General features: G+C 36.5%; 2 protein-coding genes across 4 annotated transcripts in view; one reads left to right on the forward strand and one right to left on the reverse strand.

Moving 5' to 3' along the window:
• Positions 1 to 1,496: 1,496 nt before the first annotated feature.
• Positions 1,497 to 7,701, reverse strand: NUDCD2 (NudC domain containing 2). 2 transcript variants are annotated; one of them, XM_068536329.1, is made up of 4 exons: positions 7,402 to 7,701; positions 4,872 to 4,920; positions 4,193 to 4,269; positions 1,497 to 1,993 (listed from the first exon to the last, which is right to left on the reverse strand). In XM_068536329.1, the coding sequence occupies exons 1-4, from the start codon at positions 7,588 to 7,590 to the stop codon at positions 1,910 to 1,912; spliced, it is 399 nt and encodes a 132-aa protein (XP_068392430.1). In that variant the 5' UTR covers positions 7,591 to 7,701; the 3' UTR covers positions 1,497 to 1,909. The 2 variants fall into 2 exon arrangements, with proteins under 2 accessions (XP_068392430.1, XP_068392429.1); XM_068536328.1 differs by having other exon boundaries at positions 4,193 to 4,344; positions 7,402 to 7,700.
• Positions 7,702 to 8,183: 482 nt separating this feature from the next.
• The window catches only part of HMMR (hyaluronan mediated motility receptor), a 29,614-nt gene continuing 24,227 nt past the window's right edge, over positions 8,184 to 13,570 (forward strand). The window contains exons 1-3 of one of the 2 annotated variants that reach the window (XM_068534591.1): positions 8,184 to 8,304; positions 11,580 to 11,678; positions 12,131 to 12,213. In XM_068534591.1, coding sequence (XP_068390692.1) covers positions 8,259 to 8,304; positions 11,580 to 11,678; positions 12,131 to 12,213 — 228 coding nt within the window. In that variant the 5' untranslated portion in view covers positions 8,184 to 8,258. The remainder of the gene's footprint in view (positions 8,305 to 11,579; positions 11,679 to 12,130; positions 12,214 to 13,570) is intronic. The other variant, XM_068534592.1, reaches the window with a different exon arrangement.

The raw sequence follows: 13,570 nt of genomic DNA on the forward strand, positions 1-13,570 counted from the left end.
AATAGCTTTATAGTGGAGAAGACTGACAGACACCACTTAACCAGTGATCTAAGTACAGTCGTCCCTCACTATCCACAGGGTATTGGTTCCAGCATCCCCCTCGGACACCAAAATCCACAGATGCTCAATAATATGACACAGTATTTGCATATAACCTACCCACATCCTATCCCACAATACTTTAAATCATCTCTAGATTACTTATAATACCTAATACAATGTAAATGCTATGTAAATAGTTGTAAACAACATAAATGCCATGTAACTAGTTGCCTGTTGCAAGGCAAATTCAAGTTTTGCTTTCTGGAAGTTTCTGGATTTTTTTTTTTTTTTTTTTACTATTTCCTATCCTCAGTTGGTTGAATCTGAGAATTTGAAACCCACAGATATGGCAGGCCAACAGTAAACACTATCAGAAAAAGGACAAATTGAAACTAATAACTTAGGATACAGAGAGACCACAGCATCACTCCTGCAACAGTCCTGTCAAAGATTCATAACCTGATTCTAATCGTGAAGAAACATCAAACAAAATTCACAATGACAGAGGTGTACAAAACTAGCCTGTAATCTTCAAAAGAGCCAAGGCTGTAAAAGTCAAGGTTAAAATGAAGACTTGTTCCAGTCTGAAGCAGACTAAAGACCCTGATATTAAAGGCAAGGCATGGGGAATTCCCTAGCGGGCCAGTGGTTAGGACCTAGCACATTTTCACTGATGGCGGCCCAAGTTCAATCCCTGGTCAGGGAACTAAGATCCCACAAGCCATGTGCCATGGCAAAAAAAAATAAAATAAAGGCAAGGCATGATTCTGACTGGACCCTTTTGCTATAAAGAACATTACTGGGACAATAAGTAAACTTGAATGGAATGAAGGTCCAAGGATTAGGTGGTCATAATGTGTCAATGCTACTTTCCTGATTTTAATGATTGTATTGTAGCTACGTAGCAGCATGTCCTTCGAAGGAAATACACACTAAGGTACTCAGAGGTGATGGGGCATCAAGTTATCAACTTACACACAAACCTGAAGAGTCAGGAAGAAAACAATTCTGTGTACCTTACTTGTAACTTTTCAATACATTTAAGACTCTTTAAAATATTTAAAATTAGAAAGGACATATAAAGGATGAAGTAAAACTTCAAGACAATTCTTACCTATATGTCTGGATCACTGGAGATCAAAATGTCGTCACTGACTTATAACCGTTGACTATAATTTGTTTTTGTCACTAACAAAGGATTCACCCAATAACCATATTCACCTCACCAATTCTCTTTTGCACTAATCTATTCTTATTGATAGGTTTTTAACTATTTTTCAATTTCTTGACTTAAAGGCATCTCTCAAGGAATAATATACTAATTCAGAAAAGTTCAGTAACTCTTAAAATTAACTTAGAATATATCTGTGGATTGTTTCTTCCTTTCTGAAAATTTTTTTCAGTAATACAATTTCCTTGTATGAACTGGTACACTTAGACAAAGAGGTACACAATTCCTATTTGGAAAAGTTTATTGAACATTATTCCTGCATCACACTTATTGAAAGAAAAACTTAATTTTCCCTGATGGCACCCTGTCATTTCACATGATCTATACCCTAAAGATTTTTGTATTAAAAATACAGGTTAAATATGAAATTAGTAAAATGCAGCATATAAAACTTCATGCTGAGCAAAAACAAGTCCAAAAAAAAAGTTACCGTATATCAACAGAATAGTTCCTACAGTATTTAAGATGTTTCCTATGTAACTCATATTTGAATGCAATTTTTAGAACCATATTTAAATATATTTTGCAATTTGTTAACTGTAGACATTCACATTTTTCTTCCACCACATAATCTGTTCCTTTGATTAAGTTGGCAACATCTGCTAGGATCCACAAAATGCAGCAAGAAGATGGCAGTTATTTCTCAAGATTTGAGAAATCTGGTCCACCTTTAGTGTAGTTTCCTGAGATTTCTGCTCCACTGAAGTCAAAACCAGGATTCTGAAAAATATGAAAAAAAAAAACATGATAAAACTTACAAGGAAAAATATAAGTAACCCAAAAGGAAAATGGTAAAAAGATATAAACCAGCAATTGACAAAAAAGGAAATCTAAATGGACAATAAACATGTGAAAAGATATCAAACCTCACTGTAATCACCAAAGTGGAACCTAAAACTATGAGGTACTTTTTCAACTTTCATATTTACAAATATTTAGAAGATCAATATGCATACTATAATGTTGACAAGTGTATGGGCAAACATATACTTTACCATCAGTGTATAAACAGATTTTTAATAACTAGCATTTTTTGAGAGCTTATTACATGCCAGGCAGGGTTCTAAGAGCTATATATATTTTAAAATACTCAATCCTCACGACAATCTTATGGAGTAAGTACTACCTCAGGCTTCAGTATTTTTAGAGACATTTCATTTATTCAACAAACATCTATTGAGTTCCTACTGTTTAGAAGACACCATGAGAGGCATGTGGAATTTAAGAATGAACAAAATAGACAAAGATCCATGTTCTGGTGGAGATTACATTCTAACAGGAGGAGACAAATAATAAACCCTAAATTACCTAGAGCAGGGGTCAGCAAGCTTTTCTGTAAAGAGCCAGGTAGTAAATACTTTAAGCTTTGAAGGTCATATAGTCTCATAACTACTTAATTCTGCTATGGCTATATGAAAGACAATACACAAACAAATGAGCATAGCTGTGTTCCAGTAAAACTTTCCTTCAAAAACAGGCAGTGGGCTAGATTTGACCAGTGGCCATAGTTTGCCAACCCCAGATCTAGTGTGTTAAAAGTTCCTAAGTGCTATAGTATAGGAAGAAAAAACAAAAAAAAGAAAGTAGGGCAAGTAAGGAAAATGAGGAGATTAGAGTATTTAAATAGAATGATCAAAGTATGCTTCATTGAGAAATGACTTGAAAACAGTAAAGAAATTAGCTAAGCTTTGGGAGAAGACCATTGCAGTCAAAAGGCCAGGCATGTTTAATGAACAGCAAAAAGGCCAGTATGGCTAGAGCAGAATGAATGAGGGGGGCAGTAGTAGGAGAGGAGGTCAGAGACACCATGGAGGACCAGATCAATTAGCGCCTTGTAAAAGACTTTGTCTTCTACTTGAGTGAAAGAGTTCTGAGAAGTGATATAATCTGACATGCATTTTTAAAAGGACTGCTCTAACTGCTATTTTCAGAAGACGGTAGCTTGGCAAGGGTAAAGAGAACAATTAAAAGGTCATTAGAGTAACCCAGGCAAGACGTTAGAGGTGTTCCAGGTGAGAGTGGTAGTAGAGTTGGTGGTAATGAGTGGTCAAATCCTGAATATATCTAGAAGGCCATGCCAGTAAGGTTTCCTGACAATTGGATAGGGTGTGAGAGACAGAGGAATGGAGGATGATTCCCCAGATTTTTTTAATCTGAACACCCAGTTTCCATCACGTGAGATGAGAAGGCCATAAGTAGGACAAATGTGGGAGGGAAATTAGGGAGTTCACATTGGACATGTTGAGTTTGACATGTCTATTAGACAGAAAAGTGAAGATGTTAAATAGGCAGCTGGATATGCAAGTCCAACATTCAGGAGAAAAGTCCAGGCCAGAGACATACGTTTGGGAATCACCATCATATAGATGGAAATTATCCATCAAAACTTTAACAGTGGTTTGATCCAGTAATAATTCTCCCATATATCTATCTTAAAGGAAAACTTGAATATTTTCAGAGATGAAAGTACAAACTGTTTGAAATAGACACAAACAGAGAAATCTAAATCTCATCAAAGAGGAACAGCTAAATAATAATGATACACTCAAACTAGGGAACACTCTAAAGCAGTTAAAAGTAATGAATTTTATCTGTATGTACTAGTAGGGAAAGAAACCGAAGACATTTTTTTTTTTTTTTGGCTGCACTGGGTCTTAGTTGCAGCACTCGGCATCTTTGTTGCGGCATGTTTAGTTGCGGCATGAAGGCTCTTAGTTGTGGCATGAGGACTTCTTAGTTGAGGCATGCAAATCCATATATGGAAAGGCCAGTCATTTTTCTAACCATTTAACTTAAAAAATTTCTTTGAAGAATTTTAGTAATTTTTTAAAACCACATTTGAGTTTTAATTTCAAATAATAATTATTCTATGAGCTTAAGATGTTTAACTATACATATTCATACATTCATCTGACTTACTTCTTTCTGGAATCTCTCTAATGTAAGTTTTCTCTGCATTTGGTCTTGCACCCAAGGATCAGCTGCATATCCAGATTCTAGAAGAGAAGTCCAACAATTTGCCGCATCTCTCTTTGTCTTTGTAAGAACAATACGGACCATTTTTCTATCCTCTAAACAAACAAAAATCACAAAGAAATCAGAGTTAATCATTAATTTGTATTTTCAAAAATCATTAGGGAGGGCTTCCTTAGTGGCGCAGTGGTTAGGAATCCGCCTGCCAATGCAGGGGACACGGGTTCGTGCCCCGGTCCGGGAAGATCCCACATGCTGCGGAGCAGCTACGCCCGTGAGCCACAACTACTGAGCCTGCGCGTCTGGAGCCTGTGCTCCGCAACGGGAGAGGCGGCGACAGTAAGAAGCCCGCGCACCGCGATGAAGAGTGGCCCCCGCTCACCGCAACTGGAGAAAGCCCTCGCACAGAAACGAAGACCCAACACAGCCATAAATAAATAAATAAATAAATAAATTTATTTTAAAAAAAAAATCATTAGGGAATCTTGATGTACAATTGTTTTCAATACATTTCTTTTACTATATCTTCCAAAGCTGCAAATCTACAGCAGGGGGAAACATACTAATTTCCAAGACAAAATTAATTTTTAAAAAGATTCTAAGAAATATAATAGATTACCCTTACCCAGAGTCCACGTTCCCTCATCAGCTATTGTAGAATCAAAGAGCTTGCCCTGAAAAATAAACATGAGTACTAAAAATAAAAGAAATTCCATTAATTTTCATAAAGTTTTCATGATTTAAGACTTACCTTACTTCCCATCCAATCCATATATAATTAATTTGTTTAGAGTAGGGAGATCAAATTTTATACCATTTCAACACACCGATAGGTGCTCAACCCTAAGTTCCCTCCTAGCAAGTGAAACAGAACCTAGTTTACACTACGGAATATATACTACGACAAAGAACACAGGGCTCTCTACAGAAAGATAAGGGCTCCTTAATTTTTAGAAAATGAAGAAATACTACTGATCACTGGTTGGCCAAATGTGAAGTTAATATCTGAAATGCTTTAACTTTACCAACTATAATAAACTACAAGAAGAGCTATCCTATGGATATTAAGAAGAAATGATGTCTTTTAAAATAAACTTTTAAAAAACTAAAAACAGAACTACCATACAACCCAGTCCCATTACTGGGCATATACCCTGAGAAAACTGTAATTCAAAAAGAGTCATGTACCACAATGTTCATTGCAGCTCTATTTACAGTAGCCAAGACATGGAAGCAACCTAAGTGTCCATCAACAAATGAATGGATAAAGAAGATGTGGCACATATATACAATGGAATATTACTCAGCCATAAAAAGAAACGAAATTGAGTTATCTGTAGTGAAGTGGATGGACCTAGAGTCTGTCATACAGAGTGAAGTAAGGCAGAAAGAGAAAAACAAATACTGTATGCTAACACATATATATGGAATCTTAAAAAAAAAAAATGGTTCTGAGGAACCTAGGGGCAGGACAGGAATAAAGGTACAGACGTAGAGAATGGACTTGAGGACACGGGGAGGGGGAAGGGTAAGCTGGGACAAAGTGAGACGGAGTGGCATGGACATATATACACTACCAAATGTAAAATAGACAGCTAGCGGGAAGCAGTCGCATAGCACAGGGAGATCAGCTCAGTGCTTTGTGACGACCTAGAGGGGTGTTTTTGTTATAAAGCTTTGTTATAAAGCAGAAAGTAACACACCACTGTAAAGCAATTATACTGCAATAAAGATGTTAAGAAAAATAAAATAAAATAAATAAATAAAACTGGTTCAATCTCTTTGTAGGGCAATTTAGCATTAAAAAAATTTTAAAGCACATACTGTACATCTGAGGTCAGATGAGTTGTCACTGATTTTTCAGAAACTCGTTTTAAGAAAGAACTAAGCAAAATATAAGTTTAAAAGAGAATGCATCTGCTAAAATCCATTTTGATTTGTTGTAGGAAATGAAATTAAAATGTCACATTAAAAAAAGAAAACACATTCTTTTCATGTCAATACCAGTGGAAAAAAATCCTACTTGTCTAAAATCCTAGAGTTAGAGTTATTGCTAAATTCCCTAAGCTATTGCAAATTAACTAAATTTACTAAAGTAAATTTGACATGTAATATTAAATCACCATTCAGTAAACCGCACAAAATTGCACAACTATTCAGAAAGGTCATCAAGATCCAAGCTGACATAAATCAATGTCTTCCACATGAATCTTCCTTTTCTCTGAGGCACTCAAAACCCTTTCATATAAAATAACTAACACGTAGTGTGAGCTTATTACATACCAGTCACTACTTACTCCAAGCTCTTCACTCACCATGCTATGCTCAAAACAATCCTGAGAAAGGTACTATAATTACCCCACTTTGTGGATGAAGGCTTAAACAATGAATAATCTCTTGCCCAAGGTTACAAAACTGGAAAAATGACAAAGCCAAGTATCTTACCAAGTAGTATCCCTTGACCATTACACAACACTGCCATCAAATATCTTGGGCATCTAATCTGAGAAAGAAATCTAACTTCAACTTAACTGAATTTAACTATAAATTTTAACAAGGAAAAAATGGGTACCAGATCCAAAGGGTACTGATGAGAATAAAAGGGATATTATTTTCTTCACGACCTCTTGACACTGCTTAACCACTCCACAAACGAGCAGAATTTTTCTAATTTCAGATGAGAAAATAAATCACCTGACATCACCTTCGAATCCTCATCCTGACATCTTTATCCTTTATTTTCATCTTTATTTTCTTATAACTGCCTAAATATTTATTAGTTTAATTATGACTCCCTACAAGAGCATAACCTCTCTTGAGTGTGGGAACATTATCTGGCTCGTTCACCGCTGTACTACTAGCACCGAGATCAGTGCCTGGAAGAAAGTATAAGTACCGTAAGTATTTGTTCTTTCAACGATCTAGTTAAGCAGTTCTCAGCTGAGGACCCGCAGAGAAACAAAACAAACAGCTTCATTTGGCTTAGAAACAAAGCCAGGAAAAGTGGCGTACTCAAAATTCCCACCTCAACTCAGGACTGGCCCTGAGGGTGGGGTCTCCGCAGACCAGTCTTTCCAAGGAAACTATGAACTCTAGCACTCAGAGATTTGAGGGGGCCGGGAAGAAACTGAGCACAAGCCCCAACCTGCCGCTACCTTGAGGATCTCGCGGCCCCCCACGGCCAGCGCCACATGCCGGCTCTGCAGGCCGCACTGAATATCCTGGGCGCGAGTGCCTGGCGGCACCTGAACTTCAATGAACACCTCCTCCAAGGTCTGGTACCACTGGCCCCAAGGTGTTGCGCACGGAACCACCCCACTGCGCTCCTCAAACGGGGCTGACATACTCCAGTCGCCTCCCGGCCGCGGTGGCACCGAGCGAGCCGAGCGCACGCACGGAATCTCCGCGTTCGAGCCACACCCCGGCTTCTCCGCTCGGGTCACTGCACATGCGCAGGAAGGTAACCTGAAGTCTCCGCTCGTGTTCGTTTTTCCCTTTCAGGGGCCATTTAGGACGCTGGCAGGACCCAGGTTTAACGAACTGAAATCCGGAAAAGTTTACATCCAAGGAACGATGGGAGAGGGCTGGAACCAGTAAAGTCAGAATTCATTACACTGCCACCAATATGACGTCAAAAGCGACTGAAAATTCTTTGATGTGAACTGCGCTTGCGCAAATGCTGCTGGTGCGTAGTTAAAATTGAGTAACGCCAGTAGGGGTTGGGCCCGTGCGGAGGGGGGAGGGGCGAGAGGGGACAGTAATAGTCTCCTATTGGATGGTAACCTAAACAGATCACCTAATTGGACGCTGCAAGAACCGAGTACGCATGCTCTCTGGATGTTCCCGTCCTGGATTGGTGTGCCCAAGACTTTGGCTTTCCGATTGGTTAAAGTTGGGTGGGCGGGGAATAAGCAGGGAGATTTGAATTTGAAGCGAATAGGGCCTAACAAGCCGCAGGAAGTTGCCGAGGAGCACCTTAGAAACCTTCGGTTTTGTGCAGCTGGTCGTCAGCATGTCCTTTTCTAAGGCGCCCCTGAAACGATTCAATGACCCTTCTGGTGCGTACGGGGAAGGGATCTGGGGGACAGAAGATGCTCTCACGCCCCTTGCCCCTCTTGGTTCCCTTCATCAGAGGCAAACAGAAGGCGATTTTTAGGGCTGGGATGGGGCTCACTTAATTGATTCATTTTCCTGAAACACATGCTAAGGTTTTACTACATGCCAAGCACTATTCAGAATGATAAGTTTACAACAGCGAGCGAAGCAAAATCCCTGCTCCATGAAGCTTACCTTCAATTGGAGAATGCAGCCAATAAACAGTGCTGTGGAGAAACTAAAGCAGAGGGAAGGGAATAGGAATTAGGAAGCATTGATAGCTATTTGTTGCTCAAGTCCGAAGGCCTCACTGTTAAAAAATATATATATATATATATATATATATATATATATATATATATATATATATTTTTTTTTTTTTTTTTTACTGTTGCTTTTGGTTTGAACTTGTGGATTTCTTTTGGATATCCCATTCAGGCATAAAAGAAGGAAGACTGGTAAAGGCAGTTTATGGGTGTAAAATTATGGCAGTAGCACTTACTGAAAACACTATAGATGAAGTAATGGGAGCTAATTTTGACAGTACCCCAGGCACCACACTAAGTCTTTACATAGATTATTAGTTCTATTTTATTTCCCCCAAATCCCTATTATTCATTATTTTATTGATAAAGAGATGGAGACTGTTTGCTAAATGTTACACAATCCAAACTGTCAGAACTGGGGCTTGAAACCAGGCCTCCACGAACCCATCCTGTGCTCCTAACCGCTGTGGTGCAAAAGCACAATAACGATGAAGCCTTCCATGTGGTTGGTAAGGCATTCATCATTTAGTGACTACTCACTGTATGCAGGGACTATGCTAAGGTCTCCCCTACTAGCTCTGGTTTATTCTTGCCAACAGCCAGGTGAGGCAGGTACTGATATTGTCCTCATTTTACAGCTGAGGACACTAAGGGGTTTTGTAACTGTACTGAGCAGCCTGTAAGTTGACAGAGCTTAATATCAAAGCTCATGATTTGTCCTTTATAATGTACACTTTTAACAGTCACTCATTACACCTTAATTTCTATTAGCTAAAATGCAAATGGAAAAGACCTCTGCTCACAAAGGAAGGCCAAGGGAGCAAATGCATCAGCACAAGAATATTTTTTAATTAGAAGACTCAAGAACCATATAATTTTCCAGACATTCAAAGAACCTACTCTAAGTTCTGTCAGCAGTGTATCTTTTAAGGAGATTTGTTTGTTTGCTTGCTTTATAATAGATGAAACTGCTTTTTCCAATTACACAAAATTTCAGGCTCATAGTTTCAAGAGTAATAAGTTACCATTTATTTGATGCTGTGTGTGTGTGTGTGTGTGTGTGTGTGTGTGGCACTGTAGTGATTTCTCGTATTACTCCAGAAATCCTAAGAACCAAAGTGTGAGGTAGATACTATTTTTTATTCCTGTTTCGTGAATGAAGAATCAGTCTCAAATAGAAATAACTTCCCAGGGGTCTTAAAGCTAGACTGGAAAAGGAGAGAGTATAATGTTCTTATTCATCATCTTCTCGCTATGACTGCAAAGTACCTGGTATATAGTATTATCTATTGATTGGCAGGCAAAGCTGGATTTGAACATCCATCTAGCTGATTACCATGCAAAACTCTATTCCCAATCCCACATCCCAAGTAACTTTCTGTTTTCTTTGCCACACTGCCAAACCCTGAGCTAAATACTGAGGAAATGGACATGATTGAGACTGTCCCTAACTTCAAGCAGTTTTGTCTAAGGTGGGAGATGGATAAGTACATTATTATAACCCATTACAAAACTGCAAGAAGTTCTGTGATAGTAACAATATGGGTAGGCTGCTGTGGAATGGAAGTTTCTAGCTTGATTTGGGGATTTGAAGAAAACTGGAAGAGGCGACCTCCAGGCTGAGATCTAAAGTAAGTAAGAGCCGGATCTCAAGTCAGCTTTGCATAAGCACTCTGAAATGCCTTCGATTTGGGACTCCAGTTACATGAGGTTATACAGTACAAATTGCTGGAACATAGAAATATAGTCTAGCGTAGTTTGTACTTTGCATAACATGGCTTTATAAATTTTCTGGTGTAATGATATTAGAGACGGATCGTCACTAAATTTTTATTCCAAGCTAAATCTTGAGGGCTGGACATTTCTAGTAACTTCATTTCTAAAATCTGGTGATAGTTACCTCAGTGAATCTCTCTGAGTAGAGTTGATTCCAAATATTTTTATTTCTTATATTCAATCCTTAATAACAAAGCTGTATTGCTTGTTCTGACACAACGTTCATCCCAAAACTGTCTTTGTTGTTTTGCTCAGTTGTCTGTGTTCCTTTGACCCAATTGAAATAAAGGTCATTTGGGAAGATAATGATATTGTTCTTCACAGAGAAGCCTAATATCAAATGGGTGCTATTTTTACATTTGAAAACAAAGGAAGCAATTTTTTTTTTAAATTTTATTGGAGTATAGTTGATTTACAGTGTTGTGTTAGTTTCAAGTGTACAGCATAGTGATTCAGTTATACATACACATATATTCATTCTTTTTTAGATTCTTTTCCCATATAGGTTATTACAGAATATTGAGCAGAGTTTCATGTGCTATACAGTAGGTCTTGTTGGTTATCTATTTTATATAGATATGTATGTGTGTATATGTTAATCCCAAGCTCCTAATTTATCCCTCCTCCCCATGTTTCCCTTTTGGTAACCATAACTTTGTTTTTGAAATCTGTGAGTCTTTTTCTGTTTTGTAAATAAGTTCATTTATATCATTTTTTTTTAAATTAGAAAAAGAAGCAATTTATTAATAGTATTTTTACATTTATATTACTCACTTTACTATGACTTTTTTTTAACTCTAGTATAGTTGATTTACAATATTGTGTTAGTTTCAGGTGTACAGCAAAGTGATTCAATTATATTTTTTTCAGATTATTTTCTATTATAGGTTATTATAAGATATTGAATATAATTCCCTGTGCTACACAGGAGATCCTTGTTGCTTATCTGTTTTATGTGTGGTAGTTTGTATGTGTTAATCCCATACACTTAATTTGTCCCTCCCCCCTTGCTCCCCTTTGGTATCCATAAGTTTGTTTCCCATGTCTGTGAGTCTGTGTCTGCTTTGCATATATATTCATTTGTATCAATTTTTAGATTCCACATATAAATATCATATAATATTTGTAAGACATGTTTTTAACTTAAGATCATAAGTCACATTAGATGAGATTTTAATATTTTATGTTTCCTCTAGGATGTGCACCATCTCCAGGTGCTTATGATGTTAAAACTTCAGAAGTATTAAAAGGACCAGTATCCTTTCGGAAGTCACAAAGGTTTAAAAACCAAAAAGGTAATTGATCCCAAAATAAAATAATGGTTATATGATCTTGTAACTTTTTAAGTTAAGAAAACAGTATTTAAATTTAAAGATGCTGTAGTATTTCTAAAAATGTGAAGCTACACCTATATTTAATTTTTCTTAATTGATAGATTTACAAAAGGGTCAACTTCAGAATAACACTTTCATCATTACACTGTCATATAACCAGGAAAATTAAGCAAGATGCCATAGATATGTAGTTTTCCTTTTCGGTTACTTTAACTCTCTGTTGGAGAATATTAGAAAGAATATTAGGGAAATCAGGAAAGAGATGTGTAAAAAATATTGTGCAACTAATTATTTGAAAATGTACAATCAAGAAAAGAAAAACTTTATATTGCTATAAGAAATTTGGGAATTGTGTTTTGTCTGTGGTTCAAATATGTAAGCACAAACCATGATCTTTACAATTCGTTTTATAGCAGAATCTCAACAAAATCTTAATGTTGACAAAGATACTACCTTGCCTGCTTCATCAAGAAAAGTTAAGACTTCGGGATTAAAGGTAAGGAGCTCTTACATTCTAGCTGGTTTATAAACTGTAATATGAAAATATTTCTGAAAGGTACTGTATTTGACTAGAATGGGTTAAGTGTATAAATTAAGGTTATTGGTAAATCTGTAAATTAGTAAAACATTATCATTGGAACTCTAGCAAGCTTTACATACCTGCCTGGGTCATTACTAAATATATTGTGTTTAAATGTGCCCTTAGTTCAGAATTACAGAATGGTCTCCACTTCTCAGTCATTTCTATAGCTGGGTAAATTTTATAATACTTAGTAAGGCTTTAAAAATTATGCAATGCTTTGATTTGTTAGTTACCATAATTTGAGTTGTTCTGGTTTTGTTTGTTTGTTTTGGCGGAAGAGTAAATATTGGCGAAGATAAAGGAAAAAACTTCTAATGCCTAAAAGAGGTTTGCTACTCAGAAACTGCCAAAGAGTGGTAGGAGATTAAATTCTTAATAACTTCATGTTATAGCTTGTGCAAGAGCCTACTATTACGGTTTCCATTAGTTCATAAAGCAAGTTGTACTTCCTTAAGGAGTTGTACAACTTGGTATTTTAATGTGAAAACATTCAGAGTTGGGAAATCAAAGCTGTAAGTTAACTTTATTCTTGTTCATTAATTTGGCGATTACCTAAGTCTCTTGTTCTATAAAAAAAGAGCTGTTGTCCAATATGGAAGTGATCAGCCACGTGTGGCTACTGAGCACTTGAAAGTGAAGAATTGAATTTTTAGTATTATTTAATTTTAATTAATGGGTAGTTAAAAACTGATACTCGATTCTGTTGTTATAAAACTTAAATGTTTTTGGAATAACTTGGGTATGTGAATCTACTTTTTCATCTGTATATTTTGTGAAATCTAAATATAGATAGATATTTCTAATGAAAATTTAGCATCTGAATTGAGATGTGCTGTAAGTGTAAAATATACAGAAAATTTTGAAGACCTAGTACCAAAAATATAAAATATCTTGTTAATAATTTTATACTAATGACATGTTGAAATAATATTTTTGATATCTTGGGTAAAGTAAAATGTATTATTAAAAATTTTACGTTCTAAATATGGCTACTAGAAAATTTGAAAATATGTACCTAGCTTGCATTATATTTTTATGGGCAGCACTGATACAGATACCCTTTTCTTGGAAATTGATGTAAATTTCTTGACTTGAATTTCTTGGAGAAACAGTTCTGAAATTTAAAACTAAATTACAAACAAGTTTGTGTAAAACTCCTACGTAATAGGCCTTCCTTGGTAGAAAATGCTATCAGGCGTGAAATTAAACGTGAGACTGGTGGCCCTCCCCCAACTTAGAAATATATGAAACACATTTTGTTCAAGGTGTT

The sequence above is a fragment of the Eschrichtius robustus genome, chromosome 2 (genome assembly GCF_028021215.1).
Source record: "Eschrichtius robustus isolate mEscRob2 chromosome 2, mEscRob2.pri, whole genome shotgun sequence".
In the NCBI taxonomy this organism is placed as follows: Eukaryota; Metazoa; Chordata; class Mammalia; order Artiodactyla; family Eschrichtiidae; genus Eschrichtius; species Eschrichtius robustus.

Excerpts from the sequence above, each read along its gene's own strand:
- NUDCD2 (XM_068536328.1), bottom strand. The coding sequence starts at position 7,590 with ATGTCAGCCCCGTTTGAGGAGCGCAGTGGGGTGGTTCCGTGCGCAACA. Across the intron at positions 4,345-4,871 it reads TGAGGGAACGTGGACTCTGG|AGGATAGAAAAATGGTCCGT; the intron begins GTAAGGGTAATC and ends TTGTTTGTTTAG. Across the intron at positions 1,994-4,192 it reads TAGAGAGATTCCAGAAAGAA|AATCCTGGTTTTGACTTCAG; the intron begins GTAAGTCAGATG and ends CATATTTTTCAG.